Genomic DNA, 18,976 nt, shown 5'->3' on the forward strand with positions numbered 1-18,976 from the left:
GGCATCTTCTCCTGATATGCTGAAATGAACTTAAATTACTGCTGTCAGTCTTGATCTTACAGATAAGAGCAATATATCATTAGAATCTGTAAAGGTCCTACTTACCTATTTTAAACACTCATATAGCAATAAAACCAATCCATATGAAAGTAAGGAGCGGTACGGTTTGTCCTGTCTCACCTCATTATAGCTAATGTGATTCCACCTCGCACTGAGCACACTGTTCATATGGAAATAATCTGAGGTGAGCCAGATAATTATGTGCACGCCTCCGAGAAGTGGCATAAAATTTCAAGCTTCATTATAGAATTTACTCACTTTTTCTGTGCGTTTGGAGGATGGCACGTTGTGCAGGTGAAGAAGCATTTTGTATGGTTTCGGACAGTAAAAAAATTTATTTTCTTCTCGAACTTGACAAAATCTTGCACATACACACTGACTTGTTCGGAACTTTGCTCTATGCCAGCTCCAACTGTGTATTCTCATGTGTTTACAACAATAACAACAACAGTGATTCACTAGCATCCCTGCGCTATGGTACACCATTGACTTATCTCACTGTCGGCTTTGCTCACGTCATATCGTTCTTTTCTCTGACTGGTTTATTCTGTGTCCATTAGCCTGCCCCCTGGAAGTCGATCTCAGCCAAAGCGATTCCAGACTAATTCTTTGTGTAGAACAGAAAAAGAGTCTGGCTGGCCAGACCAATGAATCTCATCCAATATTGATGTCAAAATATAAAGAGATGAATTCTGTCACATTTTAGATTTTTTACTTCTATTTTTTAACACAGAATGAAAATGTAATTATAAATGAAACGATATCTTAAAAGGATATTCACAAAATTTCAAGATAACATAGTACTAACAACATCAGAACAAATGCAAAATAAAGTAAATTTTGAAGTTTGGAACAACAAGAAGATGAAATGTTTATATCCTATTTCCAAACCTCAGAAACTGTACTAGGATTAATTTTTGTTCATCAGATGTTTCTTGGTGTTCTTCTCTGGCTTAAACAAAATGATGAAACACTTTGGAGCAAATATACACAATATTAGCCCAAAACTGGAGGCCAGAATGGCAAATATCTCCACAGCCACAGTAAACTTCCCAGGAGAGCTGACATATGCTGGGATAAAAGTGATCCAGACTGCACAGAATATCAGCATGCTGAAGGTGATAAACTTGGCTTCATTAAAATTATCAGGCAGTTTCCGGGCCAGGACAGCTAACACAAAGCAAAAGACAGCCAGCAGACCTATGTACCCGAGCACAGCCCAGAACCCAATAGCTGAGCCTAACGCACACTCCAGGATGATTCTTTCTTTGTATATGGTGAGGTTTTTCATTGGAAAAGGGGGACTAACAATCAACCAAACAGTACATATTAAAACTTGGATAAATGTAAATAATATTACAGTCATTCTTTGCTGGGTAGGACCAAACCATTTCATGACATTACTACCTGGAAGTGTAGCTTTGAAGGCCATTAACACCACCATAGTTTTCCCCAGAACACAAGAGATACAGAGGACAAAGGTGATCCCAAACGCTGTGTGGCGCAGCATGCAGGACCACTCAGAGGGTGCTCCAATGAAAGTTAATGAACATAAGAAACACAGAGTCAGGGAGAAGAGCAGCAGGAAGCTCAGCTCAGAGTTGTTGGCCCTGACAATCGGGGATGTTCTGTGTTGAAAGAATATAGTCGCTGTTATAATGGCCAGACAGGCACCACCAACTGAGAACGTAGCCAGGATGACTCCCAGGATCTCACTGAAGGAAAGAAACTCTACAGGCTTGGGAAAACATGTGTCTTTCTCTGCATTAGGCCAGAACTCATTGGGACAAGGGAAACAATCAGTGGAATCTGAAAATATAAATCAAAAAGGACCTTTAGCAGTCACATCATTGATGTGGTGATATACATGAGAAAACAATGGATTTTACCTGTAGCATTGCTAATCTCTCCCTCAGGACATGGTACACAATCATAACAGCAGATGGGTTTTCCTTTCTGCAGCACTTTATGAGTTCCTTTAGGACAGCTGTCAGTGCACACTGACACAGGAACCTGACGGACACAATACACAATGACAGAATCACACAGATATGCAGTTTTGATACAACAGCTGATATGACTCAGTTCACCAATGTTGAATATATCTCTGTTCCTCACTTGTGTCCTGCCTTCCACCCAGGTGATGTTCCTGTTGATATGGAACTCCAGGCCCAGTGGCAGTGATGCATCATATTGCCCTACTGTCACCAACACAATGCTGCCGCTCTCACTTTTCTGTCAGTTAACCAGCTCATATGTGGCCACAGGATCCCCATTGGCATCAAATGACACAGGATAACCATTTTGGGAAAAATTTACTTTCTTCAGATGAGTAAGAACCTGTGAGGACAATGAGGGAGGAATAGCAACAGAATGTGTAAAATAAATAAGAATAGTTCTTAATTTCATAAAAGTGACATCATTGCTAAAGAAGGGTATTGGCTTCTTCAATTATTCACTTTAACTGACCTGTTTGGACTCTATCCTGCTGAGTCTGTCACACTGAGAATTAGTCTCCTGACACACTGCACTATGAATGGCATGTGCTATTGCATAAACAGCCTTGTACACCATGTTAGTGATTCGGAGCTGAGATGTGTCAGTGTACGGGTTCTGGAGTTTCTGTATGTCCTCGGTTCCATCACACACATTTTTGTCTGTGGCAGCACCTATAAACAGACATTTTTTTAGTTTTGACAATTATTAACACATCCATTCTCTACTACTGCTTATCCTTCACCGTTGGACTCGACTGACACATGGGCAAGAGACGGGCTACTCCCTCCACAGATCGCTAGTCTATCACAGGGCTGACATACAGAGACAAACAACAACTCACACTCACGTTCACCAATTAACCTAATCACAATCTGCATGTGTTTGCACTGTGTGAGGGGAAGTCAGAGTACTTATAGAAAAGCTTGATTCACGTGTAGAACATGTAAACTCCACACAGAAAGACCACCTATAACCATCTTACTGTGAGGTGACAATGCTAACTAACATGTCACCATGTCACCCACTATGACTATCATATTACTTTAGTATTCATTTTTCTGTTTTTCTGTTTTTATATTTTGCTCTGTTATTGTATATTAAGGAGATCAGAATGTGATTTGCACAAAACTATATATGTATATTTTTCTAATTCATTGTGAAACTTGTACACCATGCCGTTTTTAACTTTAGATATGTCAGCTCACATTAACATTAAAATATGAGTGATCTGAAAGTCATCAAGTCAACAGAATGACATAACATAAATAAAACATCTACACTAACTGATACATGATATTCATAATCTTTATTTATAATTTTTTCTGTAGACTGTTTTATACACCATTATATAAAGTGAGATTTTTCAGACATCCACCTTAGGTGCACTTCATGTCTTGGTTCATTACAGTCAAATAAAAGTTTGAGGTTGGTCTTAAACTACTTTATCATGAGGGTCAATTTAAGAATTCAACAAACAAAACAACTACAACACAGTATAATATAAAAAAGTCAGATGTCTCTTACTTTTTTCCAGTCTGCAGTTGAATGCACTCTCCCAGAACTCAGTAAGAATTGGGGAGGCTGCCACTTTAGTGGGAGAGAGATCCAGCAGGAAGTTTCTCAGACCTGGGATGACAGATTTCTGAATCCCAAATCCGATGGCTCCATCACAGAAGGTGAACTGATGCATGTCTGGGTGAGCTACCCAGGGCTCACTGCCTAGCCACTGGCGAGGTGGGGAAGGTTCACGAGATAGCTCCTCCAAAAGAATCCTCATGTCTCCAGATGCTACAAATGCAACAACAACTATAGCTGTTGACCTGGAGACACATTACAGTGCATTTTATTATACCAAGGTAAGCACACATCTGTTTCAAATATTTCTCACAATGACCAACACAAAAAGTAGATATTTTTTAGAGTTGTTGAATCTGAAGTATTCTCTCACTGAGTAGGCTATTTTTATTATATGCAAGCAACAAACATGAAAATGATACCATGTCAATTTACCATAAAAGCATTACATATTTCTTCTAGCTTCATTTTTTCTTTGTGTGCATCTGTGTGTGTGTATGTGTGTGCACACAGGACAAGAACACAAACACAATCAGAGATGTAGAAACCTGCGTATAACATCAGCCACTCTCTGGATCCTGCTACGTGGGTTGGTCCGATAGAAAGATTCAGAGTATCAACACAGATCCCCTCTTTGTGTGCTGCCTCCAGAAAAGACACCATGCCATAATTTCCATAATCTGAATCTGACCAGATAGCACCTATCCAAGTCCAGCCAAAGTGTTTCACCAGCTTGGCCAGAGCAGCAGCCTGGAAATGGTCACTGGGAATTGTTCTGAAGAAACTTGGGTACTGACGCTTATTGGATAGGCATGCACAAGTGGCAAAGTGACTCACCTGAAGGAAACAAAAGACAATACAGTATAATTCTGTAACAACAGAAAAAATATGTATCCAAAACACTTACTTGAGGAATATTAAAGGACCCAATGATGCGTGAAATGCTGATGGATGGTGTGGAACCAGTTTCACCAACAACAGCCATCACCATACCAGATTTTGAGCAGTTGTCACTGGTATAAAACTCAGGGTCCAGACCATTAGAAAGCTGAAATGCCACATGCACCGCCATGGGCACTGAGGCACATGAGTCATAGATCTGATAACCGAGCCTGATGCCTGGGAGCAGCTTTGTACTGTTGTTAATCTCCTCAATGGCAAAGACCATTGCACGTGAAATGCGCAGTTCACGGTCATCAATGCTGCACACGGATACTTATGTTACTGTTTTGATGCAGAGTACATGACTACAGTAGAGTACATGATTAAAGACAATTCATAATTTTATAAGTAAATACTAAAAGTAGGAGAAATGCTATTCATAGCTTTTTGTTAGTACACGTGTGGTAATAACATAAATCAAATGAAAACATCTGTCCCACACAACAAAACCACTTCTCCCCCTTACTAACCTCCCTCTGCACTTCAGGGGCTCAGGCACTGTGGTGTAGTTATGCTTCACTGCGTGCATGTTATAGTGTATAGAGAAAACACCCCCAATAACATAATCACCATCTATTGAGAAGACAGAAGGAAGAGTGGTACCTTGCAGTTTACATTTCACAGATAAAGCCTCAGCACTGACCCCAGCAGCAGCTCTAATCTCTGTGCACCCATCACTTTGTTTCAGACCATCCCCACAACCATCCAACATAAGAGCTGAGTTCAACCCAGTCAAACACAGAGCCAACCTCAGACCAATAAAGAGAAAAGACATCTCCATCTCTCAGGTGCATCTAAGTGTTTTTTCTCTGCTTATATAGCTTTCCTCACAAAAGGTTTTTGCTCTCAGCTGAAACTCAGCCTACATCAGACAAGGGGGGGCAATTTGCTTTAATAACTCAAAATATGTTAGTTTGTTGGGCTGAATGTAACGTATAAGTTCCACAATGTGTCTCTGTTTATTTTCTCCTTTCGTGAATTTACTTTTGTAAACACTAGATTTTTCCCTATTTTTGTCATGTCCTCAGTTTGGCTTGGTTTTAACTGACATTACAAACGAAGCACCACATGTGCTGCTTCCATGAAAAGAGATGTAGTTAACATTACGATTTTATTGTTTTCATTTTTTATTATTGTCTTCCTTTTTAGTTCTGTTTGTGGCTGTTCCTATTAAAATGTTGAATATGAAGCTGGGAATGCTGGGAATGTCATTTAAATTCCACACCTTGGTTGTAGTATGTGTGATGTATTCATTATGTCTGATATACAATATATCAAAATCAATGCAGTTTAACTAGGATGATATATTTTCATGAAATGAAATTGATTGTATTCCAAAATGTAACTAAAATTCATTGGAAAACACATAAAGAATAATAAACTCTTGACACGCAAAAGGATTAATGCAATCACAATTCACTCACTGCTTTCACTCACAAAAACATTTTGAACAATACTTTGTAACAATATTCCCAGCCAGTCAGGGGCAGTTCTAGACCCTTTTTCTCTGTCTGTCATTTCAGCCCCCCTAAAATGATCAACTATCAAAATTTATTGAAATTATAATTTTTTTACTTTTTTAAATAAACATGAAAATAACTAAGAAATGCAGTGTCGAATAAAAAAAAAAGATCTGAATTTTTATTATTGTTATTTTTTTAATTCTCTTTGCTATTCTGTACATGCGTGATAGCCCTTCCCTCCCAAGCAATGGCTTGTGCTGTATGTCAGCTGGAGGTGGGAGAAAATGAAAGTGACTAGTCTTATCAATGGTGACCCATACTCAAAATTCCCCTCTGCATTTAACCCCCCCAGTGCACACACACAGTAGTGAACAGCCATTGCTGCAGTGCCCAGGGAGCAGTTGAGGGTTGCTCAAGGGTCTCACCTCAGTCGTGGCATTGAAAGTGGAGAGAGTGCTGGCTGTTCACTCCGCCCCACCGACAATTCTTGAGACTCGAACCTGCAACTTCCGGGTTACAAATCTGAGTTTCTATCCTTTAGGCTATGACTGCCCCAATGAAACATCTTGCGACGCGTTTATAGACGCGCTTATAGAAGGTAGGTAGTCAATAGTTATCAGCAACAATAGTGAGGCCTAAGCCGCCCTAAAGATCAAATCCTAGAACCGCCCCTGCAGCCAGTTTGTGTTTGTGCCAATTACTGTGAATTCTAAAGTTTACTGATGACTTATAATGGAGAGTGTAGTTTTAAATTCACACCAGAAGATGGCACCAGTAGAGTACAGTCACTTCATAAAGAGACAAAAGGAATATGACCATGTACTGTATTTTCCGGGCTATAAGTCACACTGGAGTATAAGTCACTTCTAGAAACAGCCTTGTTGAACAGAAAAAAACATATAAAACATGTCCGATGTCCGCTCCACTTGAGGTGACGTTGATCCCATCTCCTGCAGTGTAATTCCATTTAGTATCAAATTGTATCCTCTTGAAGCCAAATCTTTGTTTTAAGATCAGTTAGTGTATTTACTGAGGGGTCTATATACAAATATATATATTCGCATATGAAACTGTTTTTCACACTACCGGCGCTGCCCTTATGAGTCATGGTCTTCCCAGATGGGTGGTATGAAATATTAAACAATGACAAAAAAAAGGATGCACCGACATGACAGAGCCCTGTATATAAAACTTAGTTATTGTGCATCAAGTCAGAAAGAGAGGTGAAGAGACAAGGGCAGTTATGGGGTTATTTATTGACATTTTCTTGATAATTTCTTTTAATGTGACATTGCTTTTGTTTTCTTCTTTTTTCTTCACTGTGTCTTCTTCTCTTTCCTCATCTTGTACATTACGGAAAAAGTTTTTTCTCAATGGGTTGCACAAAGCTGGTGATGTGAATCTAGGTGGGCTGTTTGAAGTCCATTACACCTCTGTTTTCCCTGAGTGGACATTCACTTCAGAGCCACGTCAACCCACCTGCACAGGGTAAGTCTAATGGACAACAGTGTTGATGCTGTGCTGTTATTTGTATCATATATTGTTTATACATCTTATTCATGATCTTATTCATGATTCATGATTTAGATATTTATACTAAGTTTAAAAACACTGTACCAAGTAGGACAAAATGTAGGTTTTTTTTTATGTGGCATTGTGTATAAGGTGGTTGTATATTTGCGTTTTCATAATGATTAGTGATTAATGTTAGTGGCATTTTGTGTGTTAGCTTTGACACTCAAGGGTTCAGGCATGCCATGACTATGGTCTTTGCTGTTGAAGAGATCAACAGAAACTCCTATCTACTACCTAACATTACTCTGGGATACAGTCTTTATGACAACTGTGGTGCACTTGTTATTGGATTTCGTGCTGCTTTGGTGTTGGCCAGTGGTCAAGAGGAGCAGTTTTTGCTTCAGGAGAACTGTTCAGGCACTCCTCCGGTCACAGGGATTGTGGGTGATTCATACTCAACATTTTCTATTGCCACCTCTGATGTGCTGGGTTTATTCAGATTACCTATGGTGAGCTTACATTTTCTGTCCTTTTGATAGGCAGTTTTATGTCATGTTAAGTGGTGATTAATTGTCGAATAGGCCAGTGTATCAACTTGCTTCTGTATGTCTCTTTTCAGGTGAGTCATTTTGCCACATGTTCCTGCCTGAGTAATCGGCAGCGTTTTCCATCCTTCTTTAGGACGATCCCTAGTGATGCTTTCCAGGTGAACCTGTCAGCAAACTATAACTCTAGAATATGTTTTATAGGAAGTGTAGTAAATTTGCATGTAAGTCTCCCAAATGAGACAAACTTCTGTTTGGGAGGAAATATGTGCTTTGTGCATAATTAATAAAAATATGTACTGTCAGGTATAATATATACCATATTTAAATGAAATGCTAAAATATAATTTATTGTACATGAAGAAATGCAAAGCTGAAACAATTTTCCCAATAGGTGCGTGCTATGATTCAGATTCTAAAACACTTCAACTGGACTTGGGTAGGCCTGCTGGTTAGTGATGATGACTATGGACTACATGTTGCCCGATCCTTCCAGTCAGACTTGGCTCAGTCTGGTGGAGGTTGTCTGGCCTACATTGAGGTTTTGCCCTGGGGTAATGATCCAGCTGCACTAAGGAACATTGTGTATGTGATGAAAAAATCCACAGCTCAGGTGGTCATGGTGTTTGGACATGAAATCCACATTTATCGACTAATGGAGGAGGTTAGGTCCAAAATATTGTGCCATTTATAAATCTGTTTTTAAAAAGATTTTCTATTTTTCTATTAAACAAAAGATTATATTCTCTCATTTATTAACAGTTAATTTTTTGTCTTTACATGTGTCTTCTCTTTTGTACTCACAATGGCATTTATAATTTGCAATTGCAAATTATATAAATTGTAACTGCAAATTATTCCATATTCTCTACTTGCTAAAATCAAGAATTGTATGTTTAATGACATACCTTTACTAGATTATATTAGTACTGCAAAAGTCTGAAAAAAAATATTTGTTTTATAATACAATAAACAGGTGGTGAGACAGAAAATGACAGGCCTGCAGTGGATTGCCAGTGAAGCTTGGACATCAGTTGATGTGCTGCAGACACCTGAATTTATGCCATACCTTGGTGGCACACTGGGCATTGCCATCCGTCGAGGAGAAATAAAAGGGTTTAAAGATTTCCTATTAAGAATACATCCTGACCAATACCACAACAGCTATGGAAATAGTATTGTGAGTTTTATCTTACATTTTAATTTAACTTTTAACCTTTGCAACAACAATGTATGGTCATTCTTGTTACAAATATTTTTTTTTATTTACATTTCAGGTAAATCAGTTTTGGGAAGATATATTTCAGTGTAGATTTGCTCCATCCCCAGCAGGCTGGGTGGAGGCTGGGGGAGCACTATGTACTGGACAGGAAAATCTCCATAATGTGGAGAGTGAACTGTTTGATGTTTCAAACCTCAGGCCTGAGTATAATGTTTACAAGGCTGTGTATGCTCTGGCTTACGCCCTTCATGACATGCTGCAGTGTGAGCCAGGCAGAGGGCCTTTCAGTGGGCACAGCTGTGGGAGTTTGGAAAGACTGGAGCCATGGCAGGTGGGAAATCAATTTACATTTAAAGACATTATTTCACAATGACATAAAATCAGACATATATTTGGATGGAGTCTCTAACAGTCATTGTTATTTTCTGTCACCCATCTGAAGCTGGTATATTATTTGGACAGAGTAAACTTCACCACATCATTTGGGGATGAAGTGTCATTTGATGAGAACGGTGATGTATTACCAATATACGATGTCATGAACTGGCTGGGGCTTCCTGATGGCACAACAAAGATTCAGAATGTGGGTGAGGTTAAAGAGTCAGCTGAAGGAGAAGAACTCACACTTCATGAAGACAGAATTTTCTGGAACTTTGAAACTAAACAGGTTGCATCTAGTGATTTTATTGATTATTGCCTAACTATAAATAACACCATCAAATGGAGTGCAAGAATGGTAACTCTCACAATCCCTATAGCCACCACAGTCAATTTGCAGTGAGAGCTGCCTACCAGGTACCCGCATGGCCAGAAAGAAGGGTCAACCAGTGTGCTGTTTTGACTGTATCCCTTGTTCTGAGGGAAAGATCAGCAACAAAACAGGTTTGCATTAATTATATTAATGCTATTTATTATTTTATAATTAATTTGTAGTTTAAAGAAAAGTTATAATGTCAGCAAGGAAGGGGGATCATGTGCATCTCATTGCAACAGCAACTGCCTGGTTGCTGCTAAAGCTCTTTGGTGATTGATAGAAAAGAATCACATGATATGATTCCTCTTGTGTTATAGGTGACACACCCTCCTGAGCTAATAGTAAGCACAGCAATGACAAACATTGCAGCACAATGACTTTCAGGCATTCAAAACTGGAAACCTTGAAAAGATCAGGACAAAACCTACCTCTGGAAACACATGAAGACAGTTGGCATTTTGATTAAAATATCCTATGTTAGGTATAAGCATATAATATATGCATTATTTTTCTTTTTGTTAGACTCAATGGAGTGCACAAGTTGTCCAGAGGATTTCTGGTCCAACACAGAGCGTGACCAATGTGTTCCTAAAAAAACAGAGTTCCTCTCCTATCATGAACCTCTGGGTATCTGCTTGACAACTGTCTCACTGCTGGGCACATTTATCTGTGCTGTTGTCCTGGGGATTTTTATCTATCATCGTAACACACCCATGGTGCGTGCCAACAATTCTGAACTCAGTTTCTTGCTCTTGGTGTCACTTAAACTGTGTTTCCTCTGCTCACTGCTGTTCATCGGACGACCACAACTGTGGACGTGTCAGCTGAGACATGCAGCATTTGGGATCAGCTTTGTGCTTTGTGTCTCATGTATCCTGGTTAAGACCATGGTGGTTCTGGCTGTGTTCAAGGCCTCCAAGCCTGGAGGTGGAGCCACTCTCAAGTGGTTTGGTGCTGTGCAGCAGAGAGGGACCGTCATGGTTCTTACTTCTGTCCAGGCAGCAATCTGCACTGTCTGGCTTGTCTCTTCTTCACCAGCTCCTCATAAAAACACTCAATACTACAATGACAAGATAGTTTATGAGTGTGTTGTTGGGTCCACAGTAGGTTTTGCAGTGTTACTTGGCTACATTGGCTTACTGGCTACCCTCAGTTTCCTGTTAGCATTTCTGGCAAGGAATCTTCCAGACAACTTCAATGAGGCCAAACTCATCACTTTCAGCATGTTGATCTTCTGTGCTGTGTGGGTGGCGTTTGTCCCTGCTTATGTCAACTCTCCAGGCAAATATGCAGATGCAGTGGAGGTATTTGCCATTCTGGCCTCCAGTTTTGGCCTCTTGGTGGCACTGTTTGGACCCAAATGTTACATAATCCTTATAAGACCAGAGAGAAACACAAAGAAAGCAATCATGGGTCGAGCTACCTCTAAGACATAATTGATATGGTCTGTATTTTAGATTGATTCAAGAATGAATTGTTCCAAATCAATAAAAGTTATTTTTTTCGTTTACTAAAACATAGTAAATAATAATGAATAAAGTTGTGAAAACCCTGAGTGTTTCACCATTATTGTCTTTTTTTTTTTTGTCTTTTGTCTTTTCTGAGATTTGAGCAAGTATGTTAAAATGTCTGGCTGTGAACTACCTGTCCTACTATCTGCTAACTTAAAAAAACTAAATATATATTTTTTATTCCACGTGTTATAGGCCACCCAGTAGTATCTAACACTTGTTCTTCAATTCATCTTTAATCATGCTTTGTTTTCTGTACCATACTTCTTGGAAAATTAACAAAAATTCAACTTTTAGTACTGCATCCTATTGTACAACTGGAGTTCAAGCACTACCAGTTGCCAACTTTGCAACAGACTATGTAAGTGGTAGCATCTAGCTCTTGAAATATTGCTTTTTCCTTTCTGTGTATATGCTTCTAATAAAACAGTGATAATCATTAATCATTAGTGTAAATGCAGATATTTTTTTTGCAGTTTGTATCATATTTAACTAAGCTGATTTATTTTTTATTCCACTATGCCTGTGTGCACAGTTGTAGTTACTCTCCTTCTCAAATGACAATTTTCATCACCTTCCTGTTAAGTGAAATAACCTTAAACATAAAACATCCTATAAAATTTGATACAGTTAATTATAAAAAAAATTTTAAAAAATTATAAATTTTTCAAAATTGGTCTAATTAACCACAGCAGGACAATTCAACATATACATTGATACAGAAATAATGTCAATCCAAAAACATACTGTATAATAGTATAACATTTACAAGCACAATGTTTTCTAAAAGAGGGCAGCATGGTGGTTAGCACTGTTGCCTCAGAGCAAGAAGGTCATGGGTTAGCAACCCAGCCTTTCTGTGTGGAGTTTGCATCTTCTCCCTGTGCTTGTGTGGGTTTACTCCAGGTACTCTGGTTTCCTCCCACAGTCCTAAAACATGTATGTCAGGTTGATTGGTGAATCTAAATTGCCCATAGGAGTGAGTGTGAGTGTGTGTGGTTGTTTGTCTTTATGTGGCCCTGTGATGGACTGGTGACCTGTCCAGGGTGTACCCCTGCCTTCCACCCAAAGAGAGCTGGGATAGGCTCCAGCAGATCCCTGTGACCCTGGTTCAGGAAAAAGCAGGTACAGAAAATGGATGGATGGGTGGATGTTTTATAAAAGTAGTACTTTTAGTTTTGATAACAATTTTGCTAATAATAGATCATTTTACTTACTGTAACTAGGATTTGTATACAAGACTTCTATTGTATAACATTGTATTCTAGTGCAGTGGTTAAGCTAGTCAATCAGTTCAGTGATAAAAATGATGGCTAGTTGTTTACTTAACAGAGACCAATTGAAATGGACAAACTAACATATTTTTGTTATCCAAATAAATGTGATAACTGGCAGAGAAAAACATTTATGTTGACATCAATCCATTATGTATACCTGCTTATTTCTTTTTAGGGTCACAGGGATCTGGTAGACAGGTCACGAGTCCACCTCTGGGCCACACATAGATGAACAACCTAACACACTCACACTCCTATGGGTAATTTAGAGTCACCAATCAAACTGATACATGTTTTTAGAATATGGGAGAAAACTGGAGTACGCAGCGAAAATCCAAACAAATACAGGGAGAACTTGCAAACTCCATACAGAAAGGCTCCTGCCAGGTTTCAAAGCAGGAACCTTCTTGCTGTGAGGCAACAGTGCTCACCACTTATCCAGTGGTACAGCAACTCAATACAGGCATTAAAGGATTTCAGTCTGCTTCAGTCTGAAGAGCCTGCTCTGTCCCTTTTTGTACAATGCACTTGTGTTTACAGACCAGTCCAGTGTGCTGTCAAGGTGCATTCTCAGATATTTATTAGACTGAACTGTCTCAGTGTCTTCTCCATCAATTGTGACAGGCAGATGGGGAGATTTCTGCCTGCCAAAGTCCACAATCATCACCTTTGTCTTTGATGTATGAAACCTACACCAGCTATGAAATCAAGAATGGGCCCAATCTCCCCTAACTTCTTGGGCTCCAGGAAGTAACAGGAATAAAAACTGACTCACCTCCCCCACTTGCACCTCAGAGATCAGCAGCTTGTGCTGCTCTGCTCACAGGGTGGGCAAATGCTCCAGAGAAGCAAGATGAGTGTCTACCACTCCTCTGAATGGAGAGGGAGTGAAAAGCTGCAGAGTGTGACCCCTGTGAATTAGCCTATTCATCTATCTGTCAATTACACACTGCTGCCACCACTGGGTGGTACAACACATTGCCCCACTAAAGCTCTGGCCACAGGCCAACACTCTGGCTGTGAACTGGCAGTGATCCATGGGGAACAGAATAAGCTGACCCAAAGCTGGCAGCGGAGACAGACAAATGATGGTGAAAAACTCTGCTTACAGTGTTAGGTGTAAGAGCCAGGCCAGCATGCATGGCCTAGAATCATCTGAAGATGCCACCCAAGCTGCATGCTTGGCAGATCCAAGTGTTGCTGTTGCCACTTCATGAAGCCATTAGTGTGTTTCATCTTTGCACTCTTTAACTGAAAGAAGAGAAGATTCTGCCCAACCGCTGCATATATGGGAAGAATCAAGATGTGAGTGAGGCACTCAGTTCAGACAGACAGCGGGGAGTGATAGCAGTCAGGCTTTGACTTCAACTGTGTTTGAAGACCCAGATGTTGCAGTGGTCAGTTTTTGAGGTTTTTGAAGTTGACACTTTAAGTTACAACCTGTCTAATTTAGATTTGTACACAACTGCATGCACTGCAGGCATCAGCCTAACCTGGAAATTCACAGTTGTCTCATTTATTTCGAACTAATCAACATATATTACCACTGTAAAATTAACTAGCAAGGTTACTGTGATTCATGTTACCTCATCTGTAACTTTTATATAGTCATCTTTGAAAACCCATATGCTATGTTGCTTTGCTGCTGTTTATGTCACTGACTCATTCGCTGAGACTTTTAACCTAATATGTATTTAGGTTTATTGTATTTATATGTGCACCAACTTCACAATAGCAAAGGAACTAAAGTGAAGAGCAAAAATACACTTGTAATCACAGCATTCTGTGCCTGTAAAGATAATCTATGCATGCCCTGCCCCTACACTCCCTGGGCCCTGAGAGGTGGTGTGAGGTCATGACAAAACCACCACATGAGATAACATTACCCTGCATATAAAACTGAGTAACCGGCACGCAGATATAGTAAGAAATACTTAAGGGCAGTTATGTGTGCATTTCTAGATGCATTGTTTTTCCTGTATGTCTACCTGAATTTGTTAACTTCCTCCTTTTTCTTATCAGAGTGTTCCTCTCCTTTCTCATTCTGCAATTTAAGGAGACGGTTTTATCTTAATGGGATCCACAAGCCTGGTGATGTAGTTCTGGGTGGGCTGTTTGAGGTCCACTACACCTCTCTCTTCCCTGAGCTGACATTCACTTCAGAACCAAATCAGCTCAGCTGCCAAGGGTAAGTGTCAGACTCATGCAACAGGCAGCATAATATTATTACATATTATTACAGACTCAATATACACAATATTACTGTTTAGTGTTTAATCATCATTTTATGTTCTAGATTTGACCCTCCAGGGTTCAGACATGCCATGACCATGGCCTTTGCTGTTGATGAAATCAACAGAAACTCCAACATGCTCCCCAATGTGACTCTAGGATACAGTCTTTATGACAACTGTGCTACACTAGTAATTGGGTTCAGTGCTGCACTGTCAATGGCCACTGGTCGAGAGGAGCACTTTCTGCTTCAGGAGAACTGCTCAGGGACTCCTCCAGTTGTGGGGATTGTGGGTGATTCCTTCTCCACATTTTCCATTGCCACCTCAGATGTGATAGGTTTATTTAAATTGCCCATTGTAAGTTTTCTGCCATGAGTCTTAGCTGTGCTTTTGGTATGCAGTGTTTGAATGAAATTTAAAATGATAGAATAGAACATACATGCATGCTGTGCTTGTTTATAGGTGAGTTATTTTGCCACATGTTCTTGTCTGAGTGATCGCCAGCGCTTTCCATCCTTCTTCAGAACAATCCCAAGTGATGCTTTTCAGGTGAAACACTGATCATGTTCTAGATAAATAGAAAAGATGTATCGCAGGAGGTTTTATGAGCTGTATAATGTTGCCCAAGTAAGAACAATTCTATGACAATCCATACATTTATAAAAGTACTGTATTTGCTTGGTGTGGAATTAGAATAGCTGACAAAGGAAAATCAGCATTGTACCAATTGTTTGTGAATGTTTTGTAAAATAGAGACAGGTGCATTTCAACTGAAATATTATTGTAACTAATCAATCCTTTCTATTCAATAAGGTCCGTGCTATGATTCATATTCTAAAACATTTCGGCTGGACATGGACAGGTCTGCTGGTCAGTGATGATGACTATGGACTACATGTTGCCCGATCCTTCCAGTCTGACTTGACTCATTTTGGGGGAGGTTGTCTGGCTTACACAGAGATTTTGCCCTGGGGTGACAATCCAGCTGAGCTAAGGAGAATTGTGGAAGTGATAAAGAAATCCACAGCTCATGTGGTCATTGTTTTTGCACATCAGATCCACATGATTCAAATAATGGAAGAGGTGTGTAAGTACAGATGTAAAAGTTATATAATACTTTTCATACCCCGAGTTGTTAATCTCTTCACAGTCACAAAGCATTATAAAGAAAAATGTGAAATAATAAATAATCTGTGCATATACACATTAAAAACTGTGTATATATGACATACATGTATATATATATATATATATATATATATATATATATATATATATATATATATGTATACGTGTGTGTATGTGTGGGTGTGTCTGTGGGTGTTTATAGCATTATTAGACCTATGACTGTAACTCCACTTCACAGTTGACTTGAACACTTGACTATTACTTCAATTACATTTTGACAATTTTAGTGTTAGAGTAGTATATTTGTTATATGTAAAATTAAAAAACAGATTTAATAAAATTCTATGAACAGGTGGTGAGACAGAATGTAACAGGCCTGCAGTGGATTGCCAGTGAAGCCTGGACATCAGCTACTGTGCTGCAGACCCCACGCCTTATGCCGTACCTGGGTGGCACACTGGGCATCGCCATCCGTCGAGGAGAAATACCAGGGCTCAGGGACTTCCTGTTACAAATACGTCCTGATCTACATGGCAATAATAGTGATGGAAATAGCATGGTAAGACTGCAATACTGAAACCTTACCTGTAATTAAAATAATAGAATATTAATTTTCTTGAGACTTTCTTTTAAATTCATGCCAGGTGACAAAGTTTTGGGAACACACCTTCCAGTGTAAATTTGCACCACCTCCAGCAGGCTGGGTGGAGGCTGGGGGAGCACTATGCACTGGACAGGAGGATTTAGAGAATGTGGAGACTGAGTTCATGGACATTTCAAACCTCAGGCCTGAGTATAATGTTTACAAGGCTGTGTATGCTCTGGCTTACGCCCTTCATGACATGCTGCAGTGTGAGCCAGGGAGAGGGCCTTTCAGTGGGCACAGCTGTGGCAATTTGCAAAGACTGGAGCCATGGCAGGTATAAATTCTTCCATTTTCAAATGCCACTACATCTCAAGGTGTTCACTGAAACAGATAAGAATAGAAAAGAACACATTTACATTGGCATTGTAAGTGTGTTTATCCATTTAATTTATTTCAACACATTTTAGCTGATGCATTACTTGGAAAAAGTCAACTTCACCACATCATTTGGTGACCAAGTGTCATTTGATGAGAACGGTGATGCCTTACCAATATATGACATCATGAACTGGCTGTGGCTTCCTGATGGAAAAACTAAAGTTCAGAGTGTGGGTGTTGTTAAGAGGTCAGCCTCCAAAGGTGAAGAACTCACACTTGATGAAGACAAAATCTACTGGAATTTTGAGCCCAAACAGGTTACCTTTATTTTTATTGTTGTTTATACCTTAGTATTATATACCACGATAAAAATATCAAATGGTGAAAAAATTGTGGATTAATCCTGCAGCCCCCAAGGTCAGTGTGTAGTGAGAGCTGCCCCCCAGGTACTCGCATTGCCAGAAGAAAGGGGCAGCCTGTGTGCTGTTTTGACTGTGTTCCTTGTTCTGAGGGAATGTTCAGCAATGAAACAGGTTGGTATCATTATAAAACTAAAGTCTATACCATGCAATATGAGTATCTATTCAGGAATCTTTGCATTCTTGGTTCTCAAGCAATGTAAACAAATGCATGCCCAACAATGAAGAATCATAACAATAATTCCAGATATCAGTCCACTGAATGTAGCTATGAGGTAGCAGGTGCTGCCAGTGTATGAGCAGGAATAGCATGAACCTCTTTGTCTCTGGATTCTCATGAGAGTAGAGGTTAATGGTGACAAGGAGCACAATAAATGTAAATTATGCCATGCTAAATTGCAAATAAAGTGTAACATTTGCAGCAACAAAGATAATTTTCCCATTTTTTTGTCAGATACCACTGAATGCATCCGTTGTCCAGAGGATTTCTGGTCCAGTCCCCAGCGTGACCACTGTGTTCCTAAAAAAACAGAGTTCCTCTCCTATCATGAACCTCTGGGTATCTGCTTGACAACTGCCTCACTGCTGGGCACATTTATCTGTGCTGTTGTCCTGGGGATTTTTATCTATCATCGTAACACACCCATGGTGCGTGCCAACAATTCAGAACTGAGCTTCCTGATCTTGCTTTCACTTAAACTGTGTTTCCTCTGCTCACTGCTGTTCATCGGACGACCACAACTGTGGACGTGTCAGCTGAGACATGCAGCATTTGGGATCAGCTTTGTGCTTTGTGTCTCATGTATCCTGGTTAAGACCATGGTGGTTCTGGCTGTGTTCAAGGCCTCCAAGCCTGGAGGTGGAGCCACTCTCAAATGGTTTGGTGCTGTGCAGCAGAGAGGAACAGTTTTGGCTCTTACATTGATCCAAGCAGCAATCTGCACTGTCTGGATTGTCTCTGCCTCACCAGCTCCTCATAAAAACACTCAATACCACAATGACAAGATAGTTTATGAGTGTGTAGTTGGGTCCACAGTAGGTTTTGCAGTGTTACTTGGCTACATTGGCTTACTGGCTACCCTCAGTTTCCTGTTGGCATTTCTGGCAAGGAATCTTCCAGACAACTTCAATGAGGCCAAACTCATCACTTTCAGCATGTTGATCTTCTGTGCTGTGTGGGTGGCGTTTGTCCCTGCTTATATCAACTCTCCAGGCAAATATGCAGATGCAGTGGAGGTATTTGCCATTCTGGCCTCAAGTTTTGGCCTCTTGGTGTCACTGTTTGGACCCAAATGTTACATAATCCTGCTGAGACCAGAGAGAAACACAAAGAAAGCAATCATGGGTCGAGGAAACACTAAGACATAAA

General features: G+C 39.8%; 2 protein-coding genes and 1 pseudogene across 2 annotated transcripts; 2 read left to right on the plus strand and 1 right to left on the minus strand.

Moving 5' to 3' along the window:
• Positions 1 to 970: 970 nt before the first annotated feature.
• On the minus strand, positions 971 to 5,194 carry LOC113124436 (extracellular calcium-sensing receptor-like; annotated as a pseudogene).
• Positions 5,195 to 7,281: 2,087 nt separating this feature from the next.
• LOC113124221 (extracellular calcium-sensing receptor-like) lies at positions 7,282 to 11,510 on the plus strand. The gene is made up of 9 exons (XM_026296756.1): positions 7,282 to 7,526; positions 7,768 to 8,062; positions 8,173 to 8,259; positions 8,493 to 8,762; positions 9,075 to 9,278; positions 9,376 to 9,651; positions 9,763 to 9,987; positions 10,079 to 10,202; positions 10,597 to 11,510. Exons 1-9 carry the CDS (start codon positions 7,282 to 7,284, stop codon positions 11,508 to 11,510), a joined length of 2,640 nt encoding a protein of 879 aa, XP_026152541.1.
• A 2,064-nt stretch (positions 11,511 to 13,574) lies between these two features.
• LOC113134421 (extracellular calcium-sensing receptor-like) lies at positions 13,575 to 18,975 on the plus strand. The gene is made up of 10 exons (XM_026313807.1): positions 13,575 to 13,612; positions 14,919 to 15,050; positions 15,159 to 15,453; positions 15,559 to 15,645; positions 15,910 to 16,179; positions 16,577 to 16,783; positions 16,869 to 17,144; positions 17,278 to 17,505; positions 17,598 to 17,721; positions 18,089 to 18,975. The coding sequence occupies exons 1-10, from the start codon at positions 13,575 to 13,577 to the stop codon at positions 18,973 to 18,975; spliced, it is 2,544 nt and encodes an 847-aa protein (XP_026169592.1).
• The last annotated feature ends 1 nt before the right edge of the window (position 18,976 follows it).

This window comes from Mastacembelus armatus, chromosome 13 (assembly GCF_900324485.2).
Source record: "Mastacembelus armatus chromosome 13, fMasArm1.2, whole genome shotgun sequence".
Classification (NCBI taxonomy): Eukaryota; Metazoa; Chordata; class Actinopteri; order Synbranchiformes; family Mastacembelidae; genus Mastacembelus; species Mastacembelus armatus.